This window comes from Gamsiella multidivaricata, assembly GCF_025024155.1.
Source record: "Gamsiella multidivaricata strain RSA 2152 chromosome Unknown BC939scaffold_24, whole genome shotgun sequence".
Lineage (NCBI taxonomy): Eukaryota > Fungi > Mortierellomycota > Mortierellomycetes > Mortierellales > Mortierellaceae > Gamsiella > Gamsiella multidivaricata.
The window spans coordinates 412,684-434,709 of NW_026251732.1; the positions used below are offsets into that span (position 1 = coordinate 412,684).

The following is a 22,026-nucleotide window of genomic DNA, read 5'->3' on the forward strand; positions in this document are numbered from 1 at the left end:
TGGGCGGAGAGATGAGGTACGATTTCATTTTCATAAACCTTATTCTTCATTTGTGAGACCATTCGCTCTCATGCATCACTTTCATCATTCATCTTTCCTTTGCCCTTCCTGTCGCATTCCCTCCTTCTCTTTGTTCCTTCCTTCATTTCTCTCTGAAAGCAACCGCAACACATTGAATCACATCCATTTCGCTATTCGTAAAAAAAAAAAGAAACGAGGAAGCGGTGCTACCCCAGGACGCTTGCAACTCTTAGGGCCCTTGGTTTCTATTTTCAGGAGCGCAATTCAGGAACGCGCGAGATATTTTTAGCCCAATTGCACACAGCGACGAGGACAACTCGACACACTCATTCAGTCATGATCAGCGCATTCTTCATCTACAACCAGAAGGGTGAGGTTCTCATCTCTCGACTTTACCGCCATGACCTCAAGTAAGCCCTCAGTGTTTCCAGCTGTTGTAGTATTGCTATCGGCTGTGCTCCTTAGGAAGAACAAAAAAAAACAATTCAACCTGACCAGGCACCCCCCGCCTTCCCCTACCTATTTACTATTCCGCTGCGATGTGATCTTTTATTTTGTTGCTGTTATTGTTGTTGTTGATAATGTTGTTGTGGGAATTATGGAACGCTACTAGACGCTCCATCGCAGACATCTTCCGTATCCAAGTGATCTCGAACACGGACGTGCGCTCGCCAATCATCACCCTCGGCTCGACCTCGTTTTTCCATGTCCGCCACGAGAACTTGTATATTGTGGCACTCACGAAATGGAACGCGAATGCGGCGTTGATCTTTGAGTTCTGTTATCGGGTCATTAATATCGGGCGCTCGTACTTTGGAAAGTTGGATGAGGAGGCCGTCAAGGCTAACTTTGTGGTCATCTATGAGTTACTCGATGGTATGTTATGGACTGGATTAAATTATCTGCAGGAGTCCTATCATGCATTTTTTTTTGTTTTTTTTAGTGAGTTCAATTGAGTGTGTACTAAGATGTCTTTTTTCTTTTCTTTCTTATTTGCCATGTACCATACAGAGGTGCTGGACTTCGGATACCCCCAGAACAGTGAAACGGACACGCTCAAGATGTACATCACGACCGAATCTGTGAAATCCGAGCGGGCGATTATGGAGGATTCCGCACGGATCACGATCCAGGCGACGGGAGCAACGTCCTGGAGGCGAAGTGATGTGAAGTACCGAAAGAACGAGGCCTTCATCGATGTGATCGAGTCCGTGAATCTGTTGCTGAGTGCCCAGGGAAATGTACTGAGGGCCGATGTGGCGGGACAGGTAATGATGAGGGCCTATTTGTCGGGTACGCCCGAATGTAAGTTCGGATTGAATGATAAGGTCCTCTTGGAGAAGGATCCCACGAACAGAAGGTAATGGCCACCAATTAGTGGTATACCAACGTTGCCTCTCGACTTGCATTTTGATACCCTGAGGTGCTAATGTATGGATGCCCTTAACATCATGATGATAGGCGAACTTCGAATACGGTCGAGATTGACGACTGCCAGTTCCATCAGTGTGTCAAGCTGGGCAGGTTTGACAGCGACCGGACTATCAGCTTTATACCCCCAGATGGCGAGTTTGAGCTCATGCGGTAAAGATAACCCTTCATCCTGTACATGGTCTGGAAAAAAAAAAAAAAAAGACTTGTCATGGGGTAGATGGCAACAACGACCAACTAACCGTTCTTCGTTACATCTGATTTTGGCTTTGACAACAGATACCGCACGTCCGACAACATCAATCTGCCGTTCAAGGTCCACCCAGTGGTGGTTGAGATTGGGAAATCCAAAATTGAATACCGGATCATGATCAAGGCTAACTTCTCGTCGAAGCTGAATGCGAGCAACGTGGTGCTCAATATCCCGACACCGCTCAATACCGCAGGCGTGACATGCTCGGCCTCGGCGGGCAAAGCCAAATATGTCCCTGCAGAGAACTCCATCGTCTGGAAGTACGTTCCTGATTTCTTTTATCTCTTCGGATCTTCGTTGCTTACTCTCACTATTGTGTTCCTTGAAACGGACTTTATCATGAATGCTAATACTTTGTGGTGTGTCTTTTTTTTTTTGCCGCTGATGTCGCTGTCGATTAGGATCCCACGATTCCAAGGCCAGTCTGAATACATGCTGACGGCAGAGGCGGATCTGACGGCGATGACGCACAAGAAGACGTGGTCTCGACCACCGATCTCGATGGATTTCCATGTACTGATGTTCACGTCCTCGGGTCTGCTGGTCCGGTTCTTGAAGGTGTTTGAGAAGAGTAATTATCAGTCTGTAAAGTGGGTCCGGTACATGACCAAGGCGGGTAATTATCAGATCAGAGTAAGTAGGAGGGGAATACATTTTGTCCGCAAAGGAGACGATGATGTTGCTGGGATGATGGGTTGTTCAGGTTCACTGACGTGTTTTTTTTTAACGCATTCTTTTCGTGTGTTTTTGATAGTTTTAAAGCTGTGCGCGCCAGGGCGATGGACGAACAAGCGTTTCGTCTTTCTTCGTTCTCTAATAACAATAAAAACATTAATAATAATAACAATAAATAAAATACGGCTATGATAGACAAATGAACTATCGGTATGGCGACGCAAAGCATTGACTTTCAACATGATTTACTGTTAACTAATGTACATCGTTCTTAACGGACGGAGACGAACTATCTCCACCTTGCCACTTTCTTTTCTATCCCATCAAGGGCTCATGCAGGACCTTGGCAATATCAAACCACTGCATCGCACGGACGACCTTCTCTGACCGCAACGTCGGTTGTTCATCATGTCCCCACATCATGAATTCCTTAAACTGGGCCTTGGTCCTCAAGGCCTTGCGCTCCTCCTGCATACCATTTAGCATGGCCTCATACTCTTGGTCCTCATCCATGGCTTCGTCCTCATCTCGATTGTATTTCTGAGCGTGGGCGGCGGCAGGAGCATCGTAGGATTTGTAGATGGTGCCGATGTAGCCTTCAGGAACGGGGATCACAGTGCCCTTGAGAGTCCGGCCGCGGAACGAGACCTCGGGCACGGATGTAGTCGTTGCTGCTGTTGTGCTAGTGGAGGTGGAGGTGGTTTCTGAGACGACGGTCGTGGTAGTCATACCGGTGATGGTGTCCGTGGACTCTGTGGTTTCCGTGGTCGCTACAACAGTTGATTCTGTTGATGAAGACGATGTTTCGGGGGCCATACTCGGAGCTATTGATGCAGACACTGTAGCAGAAGATCCATTGATGGAGGAAGGATATGCTCCGTCAACAAGAAAGAAGTAGTCTTGGATATTCGCTTTGCCGTCGTGGTGGATCCCGCACGGCAAGAGATGCAGAGATGTCTGATCGAGGTGTGCGGAGGACGGCAGGGCCGCCACGGGTTGTTCGAGGACTGATTCCATCTCGTCAAATCAGATTCCTTGTCCTCGGTACTACTAAAGAGAAGGCGATTTTAGGTCCTGAGATTCCTGGAATGAGCTCCTGAAAGACGATGGCGCGTTTGTTGTTTCTTTCAAACGGTTTTCTCTAAACAGCAGGCATCATTTAAGGTTTTGCTCGCTTGTGGACAGCAGCTGTGCTTCGAAAGCCAGCTCAGATCATAAAATGCTCATAACAGATACCATACCGACAAACGAACATGGGGCATCCCAATGTTGGCTATCAGATGTTTCGGTACTGGTGGACTCCATAGGTTATTAGTGGTTGCTTTCCTTATGTTGTCAGCATGCTCCAGAGGGGTGTTCTTGCCAAGGATCGTTTCAGATCTCGATACGTAAGCCAGCCCACGAGTTTAGCTAGAGTCTGCAGCTGAGAGGTTAAGTGAGTAAGCACATACACCCACATAGCAAAAAAGGTAACTCCTCGGACGTACTCTCGAAGAATATTAAGAGACGCATGCGAAGGCGCGCTATGGGATTACGGACACATCGCTCCTTGGCACCAAATACTGCATTTCCTAGCCTGTTTGACACCTCCAGCCGTGCTATCGGCATATAATTTCCTGAAATGAACGGCCAGGGGTTCGCTCTCAAAAGACCCTTTCATTAGCAAATATAAAGAAGTTTCATAATCCCTGCAGTGAGACAGACGCGTGGTCTTAAGGTATTTTATATCCAAATAGACACAGAATACAGCGTTACCTGAGCCAATGCCCCCATTGTCAGCAGGTAGACTGGTGCACTGTACTACGGCTTAAAGGATAATTACCGATCTCTGAAATGATGACTCAAGGCAAAAGCCCACGCGAACCGTCGAAACAAGACTCTCATTGATCGGTTTGCTAGACTACTTCCAGACTTCTAATCTCGCGTCAAAAGTGTAATGGAGATAAAGAGATGCATGGGCTGGAAGGGCCAAAACAAGTCCATCTATTGGTATCCAGTCCACTTGCATGTACCCTATTCATTCTCAGTCCTGCGCCCGCGTGCGCATGGCGCTCTTCAAGCTGCTGCAAGGGACTGAGGACACACAGATAGGTACCTCCCTGCCCAACCAGGATGCGACCCCGACTGGACAGCCAGCGATTTATCATTCAAGGTCAGTAGGTTTGAGTCAGATCAAGGGTATGCCTCTAAGTCCGGCAGCCCAATCGCATCCAACGAATCGTGTGCGATGTTAGCAATGCTGTTGCAGGCAGGTACCTGCATCCAGGTATATACAATTATGATGCGCCATCTCTAAAAAATAATAGAGCACGGGTTCCTGGAGCATGACGATAGCGAACTAAACCATATACAGATCGCATCTAGTCATTTTTGATCTTTTGTTCCCACACTTGCGCCAGGGAATGTTACGTACTCTGGATCCACCAGAGATGGTGTATCCCGATTTCAGGGCAAGGCCATATGCGCATAGGGGCACCATGTAGCCATTTTCATATCAAAGACGTCGCTTGGATTCTGCTTGCCTGTCTACCCTTGTAGCTGGCATGAGAATGTACAGCTGTCGTCTTCAATATTTCGCCTTCCAAGTCCAGATGAACATGCAGCAAATCGGGGTCGCAATAACAGCAAGACCTGAAGCAGGAGATGGCGACAAATGCTTCAGCCCTGGGTAAGGGAGGCGCGATCTCATTTTCCCATGCTTCGGCAGTGCTGATTGGACAAGAGCACCTTTTTTTATTTCGTTCTTTTTTGCTGCGTTCACATCACTCATCACGCATAGACTATACGCCAGGGGGTGACAGGATTAAAAAATGTGTAGACTCCCCTCAAAGCCTGCTCCTAGTCCCTCAGCCTCAGCATACCCCTCTCCCTTGTCATTCCAACGACAAAAAGATCTGATCCGCAAGTGAGATTGTGAAAGGAATTACTCCTTTTTTTCAGGGTGAAATGATATCGATCTAAATGGACCCTTGCACATTGCCTTTTTTCATCGATTGGCCACCTGTTTTTTTATCATGTTCTTGGCAGAGACTGACCCCTCCCCCCTCCCCCCCTCGACCTACCTTGTGCGTTGCTCATTGTACAAGTAAATAAATTAATCTCTGTGCTTCATTTATCTCAAGCCGTTTACTTGAATGTATCCCTGGGAACCGTTTATGAGATAAGGGATTCTGGGGGAACGTACCTGTGCTGTGGTACTACGGCGGCCCTCTTGCAATGCGGCTAAAACGACATTCATCTGAACTAGGATGAATGTGATGCAGCCAAAAAGGAGCTGCCGGAAAGGTTCCCATTGGACAAAAGACCTATTGTAGCCGACACCATTGACTTTTTTTGTTTTAAGCGCATTACGCATTGATCTGTGATTCCTTTGTTGTATCCAGCCTACGCTGTTGGCTCGAAGTACGCGTAGAAAATAATAATAAAAAAAGATGTCTTGGTTATTTATGTCTTCGACTGCAGCCGGAAGAGAAATAGATATGGCGGTGCGTTCACTCTGAATCGTTTCCAAGCCTGGCTTTAATGAAGAAGTAAAACGACGGACTGGGCTGATAAAAAAAAGTTTCTTCTGCTTTGGATGTGGCGAAGTGAATATTTTTGATAGGCAGAAAAGAAGGCCAGCCGGGGTTGTGTGCTTATTGGAGGGAGGAAAAGAAGTATTATTATTAGTCCAGCCCGGTCTCGGTATGGAAGTGGCAGTGGTGGGACAACAGCCTTAGGCCAGCCCTGATGTTTGCATCGCTTGCAGCAGGTAATCGCCCTAGGTTGAACTCTATGTCCATTAGTCCAGTCTTGTCTATCTTTATCTGCGTCCCATTCTCGGAAACATTTGGTTCCATAAACGATTGCTAATTCTCTTCCTTATGCCCTGCGATCCGTTGGTACGCACATCCAACACAACATGCCACAATAAACTAAAGAAATAAAGAATGGGCTTGTTGTCATCGTCACTGCCACTCGAGCTTCCCTTTCTGTGGACTACTACGTTCCCTCCTCGATCTCGCATGCATATATATATTCCCCCTCCTCCTCCTCTTCTGTATCTTTTTCTACATCTTGCCGCCGCATCCTCTCCTCTTCATCTGCTTTCCCTCCTCTTCCTTACCCCGCAGCATCCTCCCCATCCCCATCACCTTTTCACGCACATAGATATATTTCAATTGCCTTAGAAACCCATCAATAGCTCACGCTCTAGACATGAAGGTCACCACTATCCTCTCAGCCTTCTCCGCAGCGGCCCTAGTCTCTGCTGGTAAATACCACGCTAGCCCCGACTCGGTCAAGATTGTCCCCGGCGGTTTCATCCTCGAGTACAACGAGGAAATCCAACACCAGAACGCCTATGTTTCTCTCAAGGCCCATAGCGTCGACTACGAAGTCCGTAATGCCTACAGCATCTTCCACGGTGCTGCCATCAACGTCAACTCTGATCACGATGGCAATGCCCTCGCCTCGCTCCCAGGCATCAAGAACGTCTGGCCCATTACCTTGCACTCTATCCCCAAGACACGAGCCTCCACGAAGAATGCCACAGACCCTGAAGTCGTCTCGCTCCATCATATGACCGGGGTTGATATTGTTCACGAGAAGCTGAAGTTGACGGGCAAGGGAGTTAAGGTCGGAGTTATTGACACTGGTGTTGACTATTTGCACCCTGCATTCGCTGCCAAGGGCGCCGATGCTGGCTGCTTTGGAAATAAGGGAAAGAACTGCAGGGTTGCTTATGGTTGGGATTTCGTCGGTGATGACTACACGGGCTCAAACAAGCCCGTCCCTGACGCGGATCCTAGGGATTGTCAAGGACACGGCTCTCACGTCGCTGGTATCATCGGTGCTAATGCCTTGGACATCAAGACGACTCCCAAGCCTCCGCAGCCCTTTGTTGGTGTCGCACCCGAGGTCACTATCGGTGCCTACCGTATCTTCGGATGCGAGGGTCAGTCCGGCGATGATGTTATCATGGCCGCAATGGAGAGGGCCTTCCATGATGGCATGGATGTAAGTGGTCCTTGCACCAGAGATTAGGTTCTTGCATAATCTCGTGTCCCTAGTCACTGTTCATGCGAACGGTCATTTTTTAATTTTTTAATTTTTTTTTCTGGTGGTTTCATTAGATCATCAACATGTCCCTCGGAGGCGGTTCCGCCTACAAGTCCAACCCTCAGGCCGTTCTAGGCGACAAGCTCGTCGCCAATGGCATGGCCTTGGCCGCCGCTGCCGGCAATGACGGCTCCGAGGGTGTCTGGATGGTCTCGGACACTGGTCTCGGCGACCTCTCCTCTTCGGTCGCCTCCTTCGATAACATCTACGGCTTCTACAACTCCTTCACGTATGGTGATGTTTCCCATCCCTACGCTCCTTCGGAGGCTTGGGGTAAGGTCATTAGTATCTCTAACGCGACCTTGACGCCTGTGTTCGAAAAGAACGGCACTCTCTCCGACGGATGTGATGCTGCCTCCTACAACGGCCTCAATGTCAAGGGCAAAGTCGTCCTCGTCCTCGGTGATGTTACGCGTTGCAAATCTGGCGCTCGTGGTCTCGTTGCCCAGAAGGCTGGTGCTGCTGGCATGTTGATCCAGACCACCCCTCTCGGCATCGCCAGCTTGGGCGGTAACCCCGACTTTCCCATGGGATCTATTGAGAACAAGGCTGGAAATGAGCTTGTGGCCCAGTACAAGAAGAACCCCAACGCTCCCCTGACCTGGAGCAAATCTGCATCCAACTTCCTTATCGAGGGTGGTGGTGCTCCTTCGGACTTTTCGTCCTTCGGTTTGGATGGTGATCTTCGCTCCAAGCCCGATCTTGCCGCTCCTGGCGGTAACATTCTCTCAACCTACCCCCTTGCCAAGGGCGGATACGCTCTTCTGTCGGGAACATCCATGGCTACCCCTTACTTTGCTGGCTCGCATGCTCTCTTCAAACAATACAAGAACACCAAGCTTCGCGGTGACGAGGTTCGCAAGTTCTTCAAAAATACGGCCTCAATCCATAGGGACACTGGCTCCAAGGCTTACACCTCTGTTGTAAAGCAGGGTGCTGGTTTGATCAACGTCTACAATGCTCTTACCACCACATCCACGATCTCGCCTGACCACATCGACCTCCTGGATACCAAGCACCTCCAGAAGACCGTCAAGATCACCCTCACCAACAGCGGCGAAAAGACGGAGACCTATACCATGTCGCACATCCCCGCCGATGCTCTGAACTCCTACCCCAAGGGTAACACCTTTCCTCTTCCTACTCCCGAGACTGAAGCCGACTACGCCTCCGTCTCCTTCTCCCAGAGCAAGATCCAACTCCCCGCTGGCAAGTCTGCTATCATCACTTTGCGCTTCGCTGAGCCCAAGTCCGGCAAGGCCAACCAGTTCCCACTCTACTCCGGCTATATCCTCGCCACCCCTGCCTCCAAGGACAGTGTCACTGTCCACGTCCCTTACACCGGTCTCAAGGGCGATGTTTCCAAGGTTCCTATGATGGACACTGACCTCAAGTTCCCCTCCCTCGTCGCACTCGATGTTACTTCCGGCAACATGACTGACCTCCCCCAGACGGGCGTCCGCAATTTTGACATGAACAGCACCATGCCCGCCATCCTGACCCGTCTTGGCTCGCACTCGCCCTCTGCTGAGATCCGTGTTTACGATGCTGCCAATAAGCTTGCAGGATACGTCCACTCTGCCAACATCGGCAACGCTGTCGGACCCCAGGGTCGTGTCAAGAACGTCGATGACGAAGGAGAGCTTGTCTTCACCCCCTGGGTCTGGAATGGTCTCGTCTTGACCTCGGCCGCCAACATCACTGCTGCGCCCACGAAGCTGGCTTCGGGCACCTACCACATCGTTGTCGCCTCGCAGCGCAAGTTCACCAAGGGCAACTACCCTGCCGACTATGAGGTTTTTGATCTTGGCAAGGTCAAGTTCTAAAGAAGAACAACAACGCATCCAACGTTATATATTATAGAGAGTCGACACTTATATTCTCCCGCTGCCGATCTACACTTGTATTTATTACTATCAATCTACATAAAATAAAGGATTCTAGAATTATGCTTTCATCTGAATCGATCAACGCTGTGAACGACAATCAGGAGCGTCACAACGGCAGTGTCTGGTCTGTGCGTTGATGTCACCAACTTTATCTTCAATAAGATCAAGAGTGTTCGTTGTATGGTCTCATCGACTGTTTTATTTTTTTCTAATACAACAACATCCACAATACAATTAGCCCGAGTAGCTATTCTACGCGCCTTATCTTACATCTTAGTATCCAGAGACACCATCTTCTGGATCAGGCGTTGGTGGCAAAAACTCGGCACCTGGGCACAGTGTCTCAAAGACCGCCCTCGCCTCCTCTGTCGCCGCTTCAAAGTCCAAGCTGTGGTTCATCGGCTTCAATACCGTCAAGTTCTCTGGCAATGGTGTCAGCTTCTCAGAGCCAATGGGGTAAGGCACGCGCGGCCATGAAGTCGTGCGCTTATAGAACAACGAAAACAGTGCCCGTGGTGCCATCGCAGACATGGTTGAGACCGACGCCGATGGTTTCGACTTTTGGAACGCCTTCGAGAGCGGCTTTGATCCGGCTGCTGGCGTGGTCGGGCGAGATGGTACAGGGGTATTCGTCTCGCTCTCCTCAAACAGCTTCTTCTCCGCCTTGAGAATCTCCTCACGCACCTGCTCCATGTCCAGCTCCTGATCCAGACTCATCCTAGGCTGATCCTCCCCTTGTGGTGGGGCCTCCCCAAGATTATGCGGCGCCGAGGTATCTGCTGCAACAGCGTCTGAGCCTTCAAAGGCAGGTGCCTTAAGGGACAAATCATCGCCAGGAATATGAACCAGCTTTCGAATAGCGGCTGTTAACTCCTCCTTAGCAGTATTGTCTGATGAATCAGATTCTGCCCAGAAGTACAAAATGACTATTTGGAACAACGCGTGGAATGTTAGCCATAGCATTATGAAACGATCCGCTTTGCCGAACAAATACAAGCACAGACAAGATGCCTACATCGATCATTGGGGCAGGACATGGTGCCACCACAGACCTGCAAGACCGAGATGGTGTGCTCGTTCTTGCGGACAGAGGTCTCTCCTGGGTTAAGGACCAATGATTCCTTAGGGAACAGAGTTTTACACAGTGTAGTCTCGCCAAACGCAGAGCGGTCGGTGACCAGTATGCAGTGTGACACATATGACCTGTTCAATCTGTAAAGCGTGAGAGGAGATAGAGTCGTCATGTTAGTTTTGATCAGAAGGACGCCAACATGCGACTTGATATTACGAGAAGAGATCAAAAACACATACGTTCTCGCCTCGATATAGGCATCCATGTCTGTGGAAAGATACTCGCGGGTGCAGATCAATTGGTTGGCCTGCAGGGTCTGGCCTGTGTGGTCGACGACAGACTTCCATTGGTTGGCATTCTTGTCCACGTTGTGCTTTTCCAGCTTATGCTGAAGCATGTAGATACCGCCGTACACCGCGGACACTCTAATTTTTTTTTTTGTCAGTGAACATAAGCATGTTAGCGTAATGGTAATAATGCTCTCAAAAAATTCGACGGAGCCAATGGACCATACCCTTACCTGCAGAACGCTTGTGCAAGTTCACTTCCCACGCCATAGAGAGGGCACAGGTAAGCCGAGTTGCCGTAGCGGCCCAAGGATTGGAGATACACCTTGACAGATTTGAGGCCCTCCGCGGTGGTAGCTATCGTTTGGAGAAAAGAACACCACTATCAGCAACATGCCATACAAAGGGACCATAACGCCGACGCCACCAAAAACAAGCAAGCGAATCTGCGTACCATTGTCGTTTCCATCAAAGCCAATAGCATAAACAACTGCAGTGAGGACCTTGTCTGTCAAACCATATGCACTTTGTACAAACTGCGTGAACGGCGCGTTCTTGTAGTCTATTGTTCAATTGAAGCAAGCGGGAGTCAGTTTTCAGCAAGGCCTGGGAGTGATTGCTCGACCGTGAGATGCCACTTATCACACGTTGTTGCAACATACCTCGCCAGACCTCCTTCTGGTTCTCGTAATCGACTGCGAATTGCAAAAACTTCATCAACAGACGCTTCTCCTTCAACGAAAGTGCCTTCGAGACAAAGACATCCTCCTTGGATGTTGGCATCATCTCGACTTTATCCGTGAGTGCTTCATAGACGGCCGTACGTTCCAACAGCTTAAACTCCAGGTACTTTCCAATCCCCGACGAGATCAGCAGGTTGGTCAGCGGGCCACGCGAGTAAAGCAACTTTGGCGAGAGATCAAAGTTATATTTGCGCGTTGCTTTGATGAACTCCTCCAGTGAATGGATCTGAGACACAGACACAGCCTTGAAATTAGCTGCAGTCGCTGACGATTCCGGGGCCGACGCCCATGTGGCCAATGTGTGGATGGCCTCCTTAGCTTCCTTGGTGAGGGCTTTGACGGGATATGAAGCAGTGATGTGCTCCTCAACAGCCGTGATTCGATCCTCTACTGATGCGTCCTTGTGGGATGCAAGCACGGAGGCAAGATCAACGGTGGCGTCGTTGGACTTTTGGCTCTCCTTGTAGAGCTGAACCTCGACATGATTATAGGCCCTGGCGACCAACTTGTCGAAATCGATCCTGTCCTTGTCCCCTATTCAATGCGCGTATTTTATCAGAAAGAATGATCAACATAGTGTTAGGTACCTTTGCTTAAGGACCACAGGAGACGAGCAAATAAATGAAGAAGAGAAAGAAAAAGTACCTTCGTTGGAAGAGTTGCCAGAGGAGGTGGATGCGACCTTGTCTGCCCAGGTCAGGAGGTCACGGAATCCGAATGCGCCAGATTCGCCACCATAGTAGTCGTTTTCGTCGAGGTGCAGGACAGTCTTACCAGCACGAGCGAGGGCAGCGGCAACGATGGTCTGCGTGAACCCGGTGCCGAGGAGGATGGCGTCAAAGACGGTGGTGTCGAGAGAGTTGGTATCGGCCATGAATGAATAGGAATAGCGGATGGGTTTCTTTACAGGGGAGGTGGAGGGCGAGGTTCTGTTCCTTGGTTTGCGGGGGACGGGGATCGGCAGGGGCTGTTGGGTGTCCTGGAGGCGTTCCTGCTCTTGGATCAACGGTAGTGGCGAGGGGGATGGAGCTGTGGGAAGGGATTGATGAGAGAAAGAGAGAGAGAGAGAGAGGGAAAGAGAGAGAAGAGGAATGTGAATACGAATCAGATGCACAGTCAGGCGGCAGGCAGGCAGGCAGGCAGGCAGGCAGGCAGTCGTGGGAGGATGTGGGAAGAAGGGAGGAGACGACCATTGGGTGCATGGACTGTCCCGCATGATAACGATAAACAACAGTGGCAGGGCACTGGAGTTGTCAGCACTGCAGCACCTATACCATGCACTGCACAAAGAAACAAAGAAGATTGGCTCTCTTACACGCACTCGACAGTCCACGTGCAGCGGATAGTTCAGTCGCCTGTGGAGGAGGCACTCCCCTACTGCCTCGTAGTCCCTGGTTCGGTGTCGCTGTTGCTGTAGTGGAGGCGGAGGTGGAGGCTGGGGCTGACGAGGGCGATGCTCCTGCTGTGTGCAGTGAGGGTCCTGGCTGGAGATGCAGAAGCATTTCTTTTGAATGGTGATCTGTGAATGAGTAAAAAAAAAAAAAAAAGAAAGAAAGAGAAAGAGAAAGAGAGAAGCTTGCGCGGGGAGGGGGGGGGATGGACTGACAAACCGCGTCTGCTGCTAATGTAAAAAGGGTCTGTTGGAACAGCCGTTGACGGGATGTTTCCGATAGTCAATTGGCTGTGTGCAGATCGAGAGAGTGATCGCTTTCTTATTGTTTCTACACTGCTGGATGTGTGGGCAGATCAACCAATCAATCGAGGACGAATTGGTGGCGCAGGATAGGATAGGAGAGAGAGAAAAGAGAGAGAGAGAGAGAGAAACAGATAGGATAGATTGAAGGAAATAGATGGATAGATAGATAAAGAATAGACAGGGTGGAAGTTGGACGGAGAGAGAGAAAGAAGGTGAGATTGGATATAGGGGGGACTATGAAATGACTGGGGAAAGATGACGGGTGTCGGATCAGGGAGCAGACCTGGATACCCTGTTCTTTTTATACCTCGGCCGCCATTATCATTGCGATGCATAGGCTTACTGCGTACTTGTCTCGCCCATTGTTATGCTTCAGTCCTTATTCGAAAACACTATAAACATCCAAAGATACGTCCTATTTCCCATATCCAATCCGCCTTGTCGATGGTTGTGTGAGTCCTCCGCTATAGAAACTCCCAGGAGAAAATAGCAGGCTATTTAGACATGGTCAATTGAGTTTAAAGAACACTGTTTATAATCCATCGAGGCTCATTCATCCCTTGCTGACAAGATGCGATGTCTCTGTGTGTCTCTCTATCTGCAGTCGCAGCCGAAGCCGTAGTCACAGTAGAGCAATCCTGCTACATGCACTCGACTCTCATTCACTCCTACTGAGCAGAAGACGCGCTCTCGTTTTTCTTTTCCTGTCCGCGCCGTATCCTTGTTGCTGCTGATGCGCGCTTTTTTCATAACAAATGTTCGCAATCCATAATTAGACCAAGGCTCATCCCCTCGCGACATTTGTCTTTGTGCTCTCGTGCTTGAAGTACGGACTACTTCTCCCCACTCTGTTGCTTTCCTAGAGCTGGCCAACCACCCTTAGCCTTGCTAAAGATTGTCGTTGGGTGCTCACACACCTGGAATGTTGCTCTCATGGATTTTGCTCAAGTCGTGATTCTTTTGTCCTCTCAGTGTCTGTGTGCTTACATGACCCCACGGCCCGCAGGTCTTTGAGAGCACCTACGTTTTGGGGTTGCTCAGAACGATCCAAAATACTCTTCGAAAAAGAAACTATCTAAGACATAACCATGGTATATACAATACGTAGTGCATTTTCTATTATTATTGTTTGGTGACAAAGGCAGGACGAGAGAGGAGAGAGAGAGAGAGAGAGAGAGAGAGAGAGGGAAAATACGAAGCATGGAAATGAACAAACAACAACACAAGTATTTGAAATGAACATCGGAAATGAAAAAAAAACCATCACCGTTTATCCAATGCAGAGCCCAGATATTTCATTTCCTGCAATCCATCGTTCGCTTTCGACCAAGTTCACGGTCGCGCTAAGCCCTGGCATTTCATTACTCATGTAGGACGGGGCCCTTGCGTAAGACTTCGCCGTCGAGTCCTTCGTTTCATTAAAAAAAAAAGTACAATGCATTTCGGCATATTCAATGATCTAATGTGTAACCATTCTCTCAGCGTTCTTTTCAAATGCTTACATGTTCGTAATGGGATCCTTCAGACTCGAGTCCTCGCCAGATGTTTCCTTCGTTCTCTTTTTACTATTTCTCTCATTCTCCCAACGTACCTGTGTCTTCGAATAAAATCATTCACCGAGTAATGTGCCTCAATCTAGACTGTCCCCCACCACGCGATTACGAACTGCAATCTCAAGGAATTGCCGGGGGTGGACTAACGCATTTCATTTTTTCCTTCCTTCGGATACATTTATCCTAACATCCGCTCAACTGGCGTGGCAGAAAGGTGTCCTCAACCCTGGTTCGTTGAGCATCTTCTGCTCTCACTCTCAACATAGAGACTGGCATGGCGGAAGACATGCATGTCCCATACATGTATACATGTCCCGTGCATGTACATACAATATAGCTCTATAAATGAGTATATCCCTGCGCACAATGGCAAGGCATGGCATACGTATCTTCAATTCGGCTAAAGAATTGCAGAGTACAATTCAATGTTGTTATCTCTTGTTCTGATTTTAGGAACCAGAAGCACAAGTACTCGGCACCGTCGTAACAGGATGTAGTGTGGTGGGGAAGACACTGACTGCAAGATAATTTATTGCGAATTGTGTAAGCTCTGGCTTCAAAATATCTTTATGACATTCTTCGATGCCCGGTTTTTCTTGTACGTCAAATGAGAGCTGCATTGTCGATCGAGTTCGGTCCACGGCCTTTCCTACACACGAATGATGGCCAGGTAGAAGGGGCAGACGTGCTACATAGCATCAACGCAACGGTGGTTTTGTTTTATATGAGGTTATGCGCATTTCATCACTCCATTGATGAGCTACTTTTTTTTTTTTTTTTTTTGTTTCCTCAAGGGCCCATACCTCGTCGCAATGGACATGGCTATGACCATCGTTCACTCTTTGGATGTCCCTGGCATAGCAGATGAAAATGGCCAGAAAGATGCGCTCATGACACTTGCGGATTCCGTACTTGCTCGCGATACACGCTTGCTTTGATATGAAGTGACCAGCTTTTTTTTTTTTTTTTTTAAAAAAAAGTTCGCATTGTCAGCTTTACGAACTCTCTCATTCATAAAAATGCAGGCGCCCTGTAATGATAAAAACACAGAGTTTACGTTTGATGTTGAAACTTGTCAAAAACCCATGACTGAGAATTCCTTGGATGGGACACTTCTCGCGCTCGCACCAAAGATTCGCATGGATCGCCGTCTGGTCATCGCAGACATGCGTCTTGATCCTCTCCTCCAGGCACCGGCAGTTGCCCGTACAGTGGTAGTAGCATCCGTGCCAATTGCCTGTTTCCAGGCGTCGAGTGAACTCTTCAGAGTATCTGATCTCGTACAGGCGCTCGAGTTTCTGTTCAAAGATGTTGCGGTGCAGGAGAAACAAGGAGGAGCTGCTATGGACCTGTTGGAAGTATCGACCGTGGATAGCTGACATTTTTTTTTTCTTTACTTCTGTTGCTTTTCTTCGTAGGAGTTCAGGTGCAGTGAGATTATAGAATCAAATGATGGATGAAGGATGTGAAGAAAGTGGACGGTGAAGGAGCAACGAAAGGAAGGAGAGTGATGTGGATATGAAAGGCGATCGGCCCTTTTTGCACTGTCATGCGATCAGCACTTATAGAGATGCGGCAATATAAACCAAAGTACATAGCCATGGATTTTATTCCGCCAGACGAGGCCCGGCACTGAGCAAGCTGCCCCATCAGCCGCAGAACGCATCCGCTGCTGGCTCGTCACGTTGCGGTGGTATTCTCTTGTAAAAGATCCTGTGCGAAGACGCACTGACGTTCCTCAAGATCACATACCCGCCGCACACCTTTTTTCAGAGTTGCGTATGTGGGAACGACCAAACGGGGACTGGACAGATGATCCTAAGCGAAGAGCGCATGAAAGCAGAGGGTTGGAGTGATGCCCACTGCCGCCCTCCGGCCGACAAATTATGCAGCGAGTTACCCCTGCTGGAAAAAAAAGCTGAAGATAGAACGAAGAGCCCGTGCGCTGCTGCTCCGCATGGAAGCGGCTCGGTAGAGGACGACGCGTCGCAAAAACTATCGAACTCTATTTCCTTGTGCTCACATCGCGGGGTCATCTCATTGGGGACAATTACCCGTTCAGCTCACATCTTATCGTAACATGAGGCGGTTGTTTAATGTCCCCTGATGGGACGTCCGTCTGGCTCCTCAACCTGAGGCGCTTGCAGTTGCCGGCGCAGGTTTTATTTTAATTTTTTATTTTCGTCGCCGTATCTAACCTTGGAGCTTCTGTTCAGCGCTTTCGATGTAAGAAGTGAACATGGCTTGGTCTAGGTGGGAATACGCGCCATAGAACGCCATGTATGCATACAAAGATGACTATTGGCTTTCATGTGCTGAAAAGTGCAATGAGGCAGTGCACATTCTCAGGCCCTCTACAGTGTATGAGCCTTCTACGAAGATATGTGGGAAGACAGGGCCTAACTTCATGTACCTCATGTTGCGGACATGAGACGGTGATACACACCGGTGTTTGTAAAATAAAATAAAAAGATGAATTGTGGATTTGAATGTCTCTCTAGGCGATCATGCTTTATTTAGCTTCGCAACGAAAGAATATCCTCAAAAATAGCGGCCAATGCTAACCAACGCGGTCCTCTTCTTCAGATGCGCTAAGACCTTGGCCTTGTACGCCCTGCAATGTAGCTCTTTCAATCCACCGCTATCCAGATGGAAATTTTCCAACTCGCTCTTAGCCGGGACCGCATTCACAAACGCCTTGACAGCCTCGATCTTGAGTGGCACATCCGGTCCGACCCTGAAATACTTCAGTCGCTGGAAATCGATCTCCTGCGCAAGAGTCATCCAGCCCTGATGGCTCAGATTGACCTTGTGCAGATCAATTGTGTGGATTGGCATGGGCTTCTGCAGAACGGATCGGATCCAGGTCAGGTCCTTGGTCGTCGCGTCAAAGGGTCCGCTCAGCTTCAGTTCATCCAGGAGCTCCATGTTCGAGGACTCGGGCATGCGCTTCGTCAGATCTGTAAGGATCGCTTTGGTGTGCTCGCCATAGAAGTTGATGTCCGTGATCTTGGCCGCAACTGTAGTCATGAACTCCCCCACACGAGAGGTCGTCCGTGGGTTGACTGTGCCCGTGATCTGGAACCGTTGCAGGGGTACTCTCAGCACAACCTTGGCTAGCTCATCCAATGCGGTCAAAGAGACCGAGAAGACATCGACCAAAGAAATGGTAACCAATTTGAGTTGACCCTTCCTTGTCCGAGTGACCTTCTCGAGAATGATAGAGTCCTGAATGTTGATGCTGTGGATAAATAGCTGCAATAAACACGCGCCAAACTTTTGTAGGAGCGTCCCGATCTTGTCTTCTGCATAGCTCATGATCGACAGCGTCATCTTGGATCGATCCGATACCCCATGCCAAACAAATGTTGATTTGTTGTTCTTGCCCCAGTCCTTACGTAGATGGAAGGAGTCCAGACTCGGATGATTGTTCATCAGGGCCTTGAAGTACTCGAAAACTTGGCAAGGGTCGTCCTTGGAATCGATCGACAACTCCATTTTTGTCAGCCGGTGGTTGTTCTTGATCAGCTCACGGATCCGTGGTCCGTCTTCGGGAAAGGAAATCCGAATGTTGATATCCTTCAGAACGTGGGTCCTCAAAAACATTGTATCTGCAGAAAGATAGGTCCGTACGGTAATGGCATCACACTTGCGCTTATTGAAAAACTCGATGGTCCCATCGCCTGCCGTGTCATCCATGGAGCCCGACAGATCAGATAGTTGGGGATCGCCGTTGAGGTTCAAATCCGTCTCTAAATTATCGATTCCAAAATCGATATCGATGTGGTCCCAGTACGATGCTTCCAGTGTGAGTTTCGAAAGCCGGCCGTAACCTCCCATGAGCGACCGAAGAGAGCGAGCCGCCTTATCCAGATCCATGACCAACAAACCAAGTTGAATCTTTTTGGGATTCGTCAACTCCCTCGTGAACCGAACCAAGACGGGATCCAAGTAGACGATCCCCTTTGAGGCAAAGAGTTCGTCGACACTCTCATTGGCACCATCGCCAGGAACCCGCCGTTCGATGGTGAAGGCCTGGACGTTCTCGTTCAAAAGTCCATAGCTTAAGGCAACCGTAGATCGATGATAGAGTCCGACGGGATGATCGACCTCGTCCTGCTGGTCGCGCACATAGATTTTGATACAGGAGGCTGAAAACTTCTCGATCGCCTGTTCGAGATCATTCGTATCCTGGAATGAAAGATCCCAATCCAGGAAAAACGAGATAACAGGTACAGTCGGCATGTTTTCCACGGCCCGGTAGAAGAGAGTCGCTTGTTGAGGTGTGTTAAGTGTCGCTACGAGCGCTCCCATTCCCATATCAAGGACAAACTGCAGCCCTGGATGATCATTCGAGTGGACCGGCGCATAAACAAGAGTTTGAGTGGGCGTGTGTGCGGCATAGTGTGCCCTACAGAGCCAACGAATATCTCCGTCAATCGTCCTGAACGGGTAGCTGCTTCGGAAAGGTCGCCGCTCCGAGATTCGTGATCTGTATAAATCCACCAGTTCTGCTTCCTTCAAGGGTGCCACGGGCTCAATCTCGTCCAGCGAAGAATAGCCCTTGGCAAGCATTTGATGACTCGTCTCGATCCCTTGCTTCATCAGGAACACCATCGAATACATGACCCGCTTTCGTAGCTGCATATCCTTCAGAGGTGAAACCTTAATCACACCATTGATCGTCACTCCGTACTCCAGCATCTCCAGGATCGCCATCATGTAAGTCCCGAACTTCAGGAGGTCCTTTTGCTGTGGATATCCTTCAAATCCCCAGTCCACATGAGGAGTGCAATCGCAACCGTCAGCGCCTTTAGCTCGATTCGGGCATGCATTGTGAAAGTCCGAACCACGAAGATCACCACAGTCGCAAACGAAGTGAAGGTCGAAATCCAGCCAGGACTGGGCGCCAACCGAATGCAGCTCCTCAAAGTCACCTGGCAAGATGACAAATAGTTTTGGACAGGGACTCTCCAGCCATGTATAGCGCCGTGTCAAAATGTCCTTCACTCGGCGGGCCACGATATCCAACACGCCAAAGGGGCTCTGCTGTCGCCCGTTCACAGAGTGAGGCTGGGCTTCGTTGGTAGTGCTAGTCGCAGCTGGACCAGTAGGCGTTTCTGCTTTCACAATGACGTTGCTGGTATTATTGCTGATGCTAGAAGGGTTGCCGTTGGTACTGTGGTTTGTTGCCTCTGGAAATGCCTCTGCCTTGCTCTCTGCTCCATCGGCGTCCTCCCCACCCGAGTTGCTTGCCGCTCTTTCCTCTGCAGCCATTCTAATACGCATTGCCAGCAGTGCCTTCTCGTGCTCCATAGCCTTCTTAACCACATCACTGAACTCCTTGATGCCCACTTTCATGTCCGTCGTCGACTGCTTCTCTTTGGTAGCTGGGCTTTGCTCTGTCCGCTGTTCATCATCCTCTTCCTGCACCAGTTTCTGTCCTTCCGCATTTTCCTTGCTGTGCGCTACCCTGATCTCGTGCACAGATTTCATCAACAACCTTTCCTTCTCCTCCAACAATTTGTCTCGGAGAAGCAAGTCATCCTGAAGCAGCACCTGCTTCTCAACCGCTTCGAGATCGTCCATGAGACGATCGAGCTCCTCGCCCGCTACCTTTTCGATTGCAGTGTTCCTCAGCAGTCCAGCGCGTTCTTGGAGTTGTCTCAGCTGCAAGACCAGTCTCCGGTGCCTTTCTTCGTCCGTTTCGCCCTCGCGATGCAATGACGTATCAGGCTCGTTTTCCGGGGCCATATCCTTCCGTGCATTGCCCAGCTGAGCGATCAAGGTAGCGAGCTCGGCCATGTTTTTGATCCCTCGTCCCAATGACAGTTGATCCTGCCATGCTTGCAATGCTGGTTGTGTTTCCACTATAGAATCCTGCTTTTGCTCCTGCCCTTCCTGCATCAGGTCTTTGCCCTCAAGTTCGTGAAACACCTGTGCCCGCTGCCCCTGAGATTTAGTATTGATATCAGCCAAAGCGACTTCGAGCTCGGCCATGGTCCTAAACTTTGGCTGATAAGTAATCATCGGCAAGCGGTTCGATTTTTCGGTAGCGTTGCTCTTGATTACAATTTCCTTGTCCATTTGATCGGTGGCCCTGGTCCCAACTTGCTCCAACGACGTTCCTGTTCCATTTTCTACGATTGCTGGTAACAAGTCTTGTTCTTCTAATGATATATCCTTATGACTGGAAGAATTTGTGTCCGAGGCCTTCTGGAGAGTTTTATCCTGGTCGGTATTAGCTGAAGAGGCAGTTGTGGTGGCTGTGGCGGCAATGTGATCGTTAGTGAACGATGCGTCCTGATTTCCATGAGCGGCGGGATAGGGGATGGCGTTAAGTGGGATAGTAGGTGATGAACTGGATGAATGGATATTGGAAGCTCGGTTCATGATAGGGAGCCGATTTGTTGATCTTATGGGTTGGTCGTAAATGACATCCAGCACGACGCCAGGATGATACCTGATTCCATGAGGTTTGATTCTAAGGAGAACAGGAGATGGGGAGATTAGACAAGCGTTCAGAAATAATATCGCATGTCAATAAGGCTGAATCCGGCGCACTACTCCAACAAATGCTGCCAACAATATCTCCTCTCCATTTCCTCCAAGCAGGATCAAATCCAACTACATCCTGACTCTTACCGATAGAGACGCTCATTCCTGAGCAGCGGGACAAAAAGATCTCCATTTTGGATACGACTCACGCCGGGAAAGCAGCGTACAATGTCGCTCCAGATAACAAAATGTTCTCCTGAGACGGGGTGGACGTATGCCCGGATACGAACCGGTGGACGGTCTCCTGATCGAAAGCTCTGGTAAAGGTCCGCCATCGTATCATCCGCTCGATCCTCCTGATGATCCGATTGAATAGGCGAAGAGAGAGTGTGTTGTTGGTATCTGAAAGGCTATCTGGGTGATATGGTGGGGGAGGCTGTGAAAAAAAGAGCCATGGCGACAACAACAAAAATGAAAGAGCAAAAGCAGGTCACGCTCACATGACGTTTCCTGGCAGAGGAGAAATTGTTCAGATGAACTTGGTACTTGCATATTTGAAGTGCGGGTGTCCCTTCCACCTACGAGGACGGCAAAGAAAGGGTGTGCACGGCCTGGGACGAGAGGATAATGATTAATGCCAATGGCCGGATAGCCAATTCAATTGGTGCAAGTAAGGATAGGGGACGATTGGGTCGATGAAAGATAAAGATATTAGAAAAGCCGAAAAGGCACCGCCCACGTGGGGTCTTTTTTAAACCACATTTGTTTCATGCAGGTGAACCAGAGAGGCCAGACCAAGCTGCTCGAA

General features: G+C 49.3%; 5 protein-coding genes across 5 annotated transcripts; 1 reads left to right on the forward strand and 4 right to left on the reverse strand.

Annotated features, from left to right (window-relative positions):
• Positions 1 to 21: 21 nt before the first annotated feature.
• On the forward strand, positions 22 to 2,584 carry BC939DRAFT_448322 (intracellular protein transport-related protein). The gene is made up of 7 exons (XM_051555202.1): positions 22 to 431; positions 635 to 897; positions 1,033 to 1,381; positions 1,483 to 1,605; positions 1,732 to 1,965; positions 2,107 to 2,338; positions 2,460 to 2,584. The coding sequence occupies exons 1-7, from the start codon at positions 358 to 360 to the stop codon at positions 2,463 to 2,465; spliced, it is 1,281 nt and encodes a 426-aa protein (XP_051413464.1). The 5' UTR covers positions 22 to 357; the 3' UTR covers positions 2,466 to 2,584.
• A 32-nt stretch (positions 2,585 to 2,616) lies between these two features.
• BC939DRAFT_448323 (ribonuclease H2, subunit C) lies at positions 2,617 to 3,685 on the reverse strand. The gene has a single exon (XM_051555203.1). The coding sequence runs from the start codon at positions 3,395 to 3,397 to the stop codon at positions 2,696 to 2,698; it is 702 nt and encodes a 233-aa protein (XP_051413465.1). The 5' UTR covers positions 3,398 to 3,685; the 3' UTR covers positions 2,617 to 2,695.
• Positions 3,686 to 9,551: 5,866 nt separating this feature from the next.
• Positions 9,552 to 13,007, reverse strand: BC939DRAFT_448325 (GDP dissociation inhibitor-domain-containing protein). The gene is made up of 8 exons (XM_051555204.1): positions 12,787 to 13,007; positions 12,117 to 12,500; positions 11,391 to 12,005; positions 11,183 to 11,290; positions 10,962 to 11,085; positions 10,681 to 10,866; positions 10,385 to 10,581; positions 9,552 to 10,295 (listed from the first exon to the last, which is right to left on the reverse strand). The coding sequence occupies exons 1-8, from the start codon at positions 12,971 to 12,973 to the stop codon at positions 9,643 to 9,645; spliced, it is 2,454 nt and encodes an 817-aa protein (XP_051413466.1). The 5' UTR covers positions 12,974 to 13,007; the 3' UTR covers positions 9,552 to 9,642.
• Positions 13,008 to 15,270: 2,263 nt separating this feature from the next.
• Positions 15,271 to 16,245, reverse strand: BC939DRAFT_448327 (uncharacterized protein). The gene is made up of 3 exons (XM_051555205.1): positions 15,778 to 16,245; positions 15,524 to 15,672; positions 15,271 to 15,408 (listed from the first exon to the last, which is right to left on the reverse strand). The coding sequence occupies exons 1-3, from the start codon at positions 16,100 to 16,102 to the stop codon at positions 15,370 to 15,372; spliced, it is 513 nt and encodes a 170-aa protein (XP_051413467.1). The 5' UTR covers positions 16,103 to 16,245; the 3' UTR covers positions 15,271 to 15,369.
• Positions 16,246 to 17,211: 966 nt separating this feature from the next.
• BC939DRAFT_528014 (uncharacterized protein) lies at positions 17,212 to 21,880 on the reverse strand. The gene is made up of 2 exons (XM_051561443.1): positions 21,366 to 21,880; positions 17,212 to 21,204 (listed from the first exon to the last, which is right to left on the reverse strand). Exons 1-2 carry the CDS (start codon positions 21,551 to 21,553, stop codon positions 17,262 to 17,264), a joined length of 4,131 nt encoding a protein of 1,376 aa, XP_051413468.1. The 5' UTR covers positions 21,554 to 21,880; the 3' UTR covers positions 17,212 to 17,261.
• Between the last annotated feature and the right edge of the window lie 146 nt (positions 21,881 to 22,026).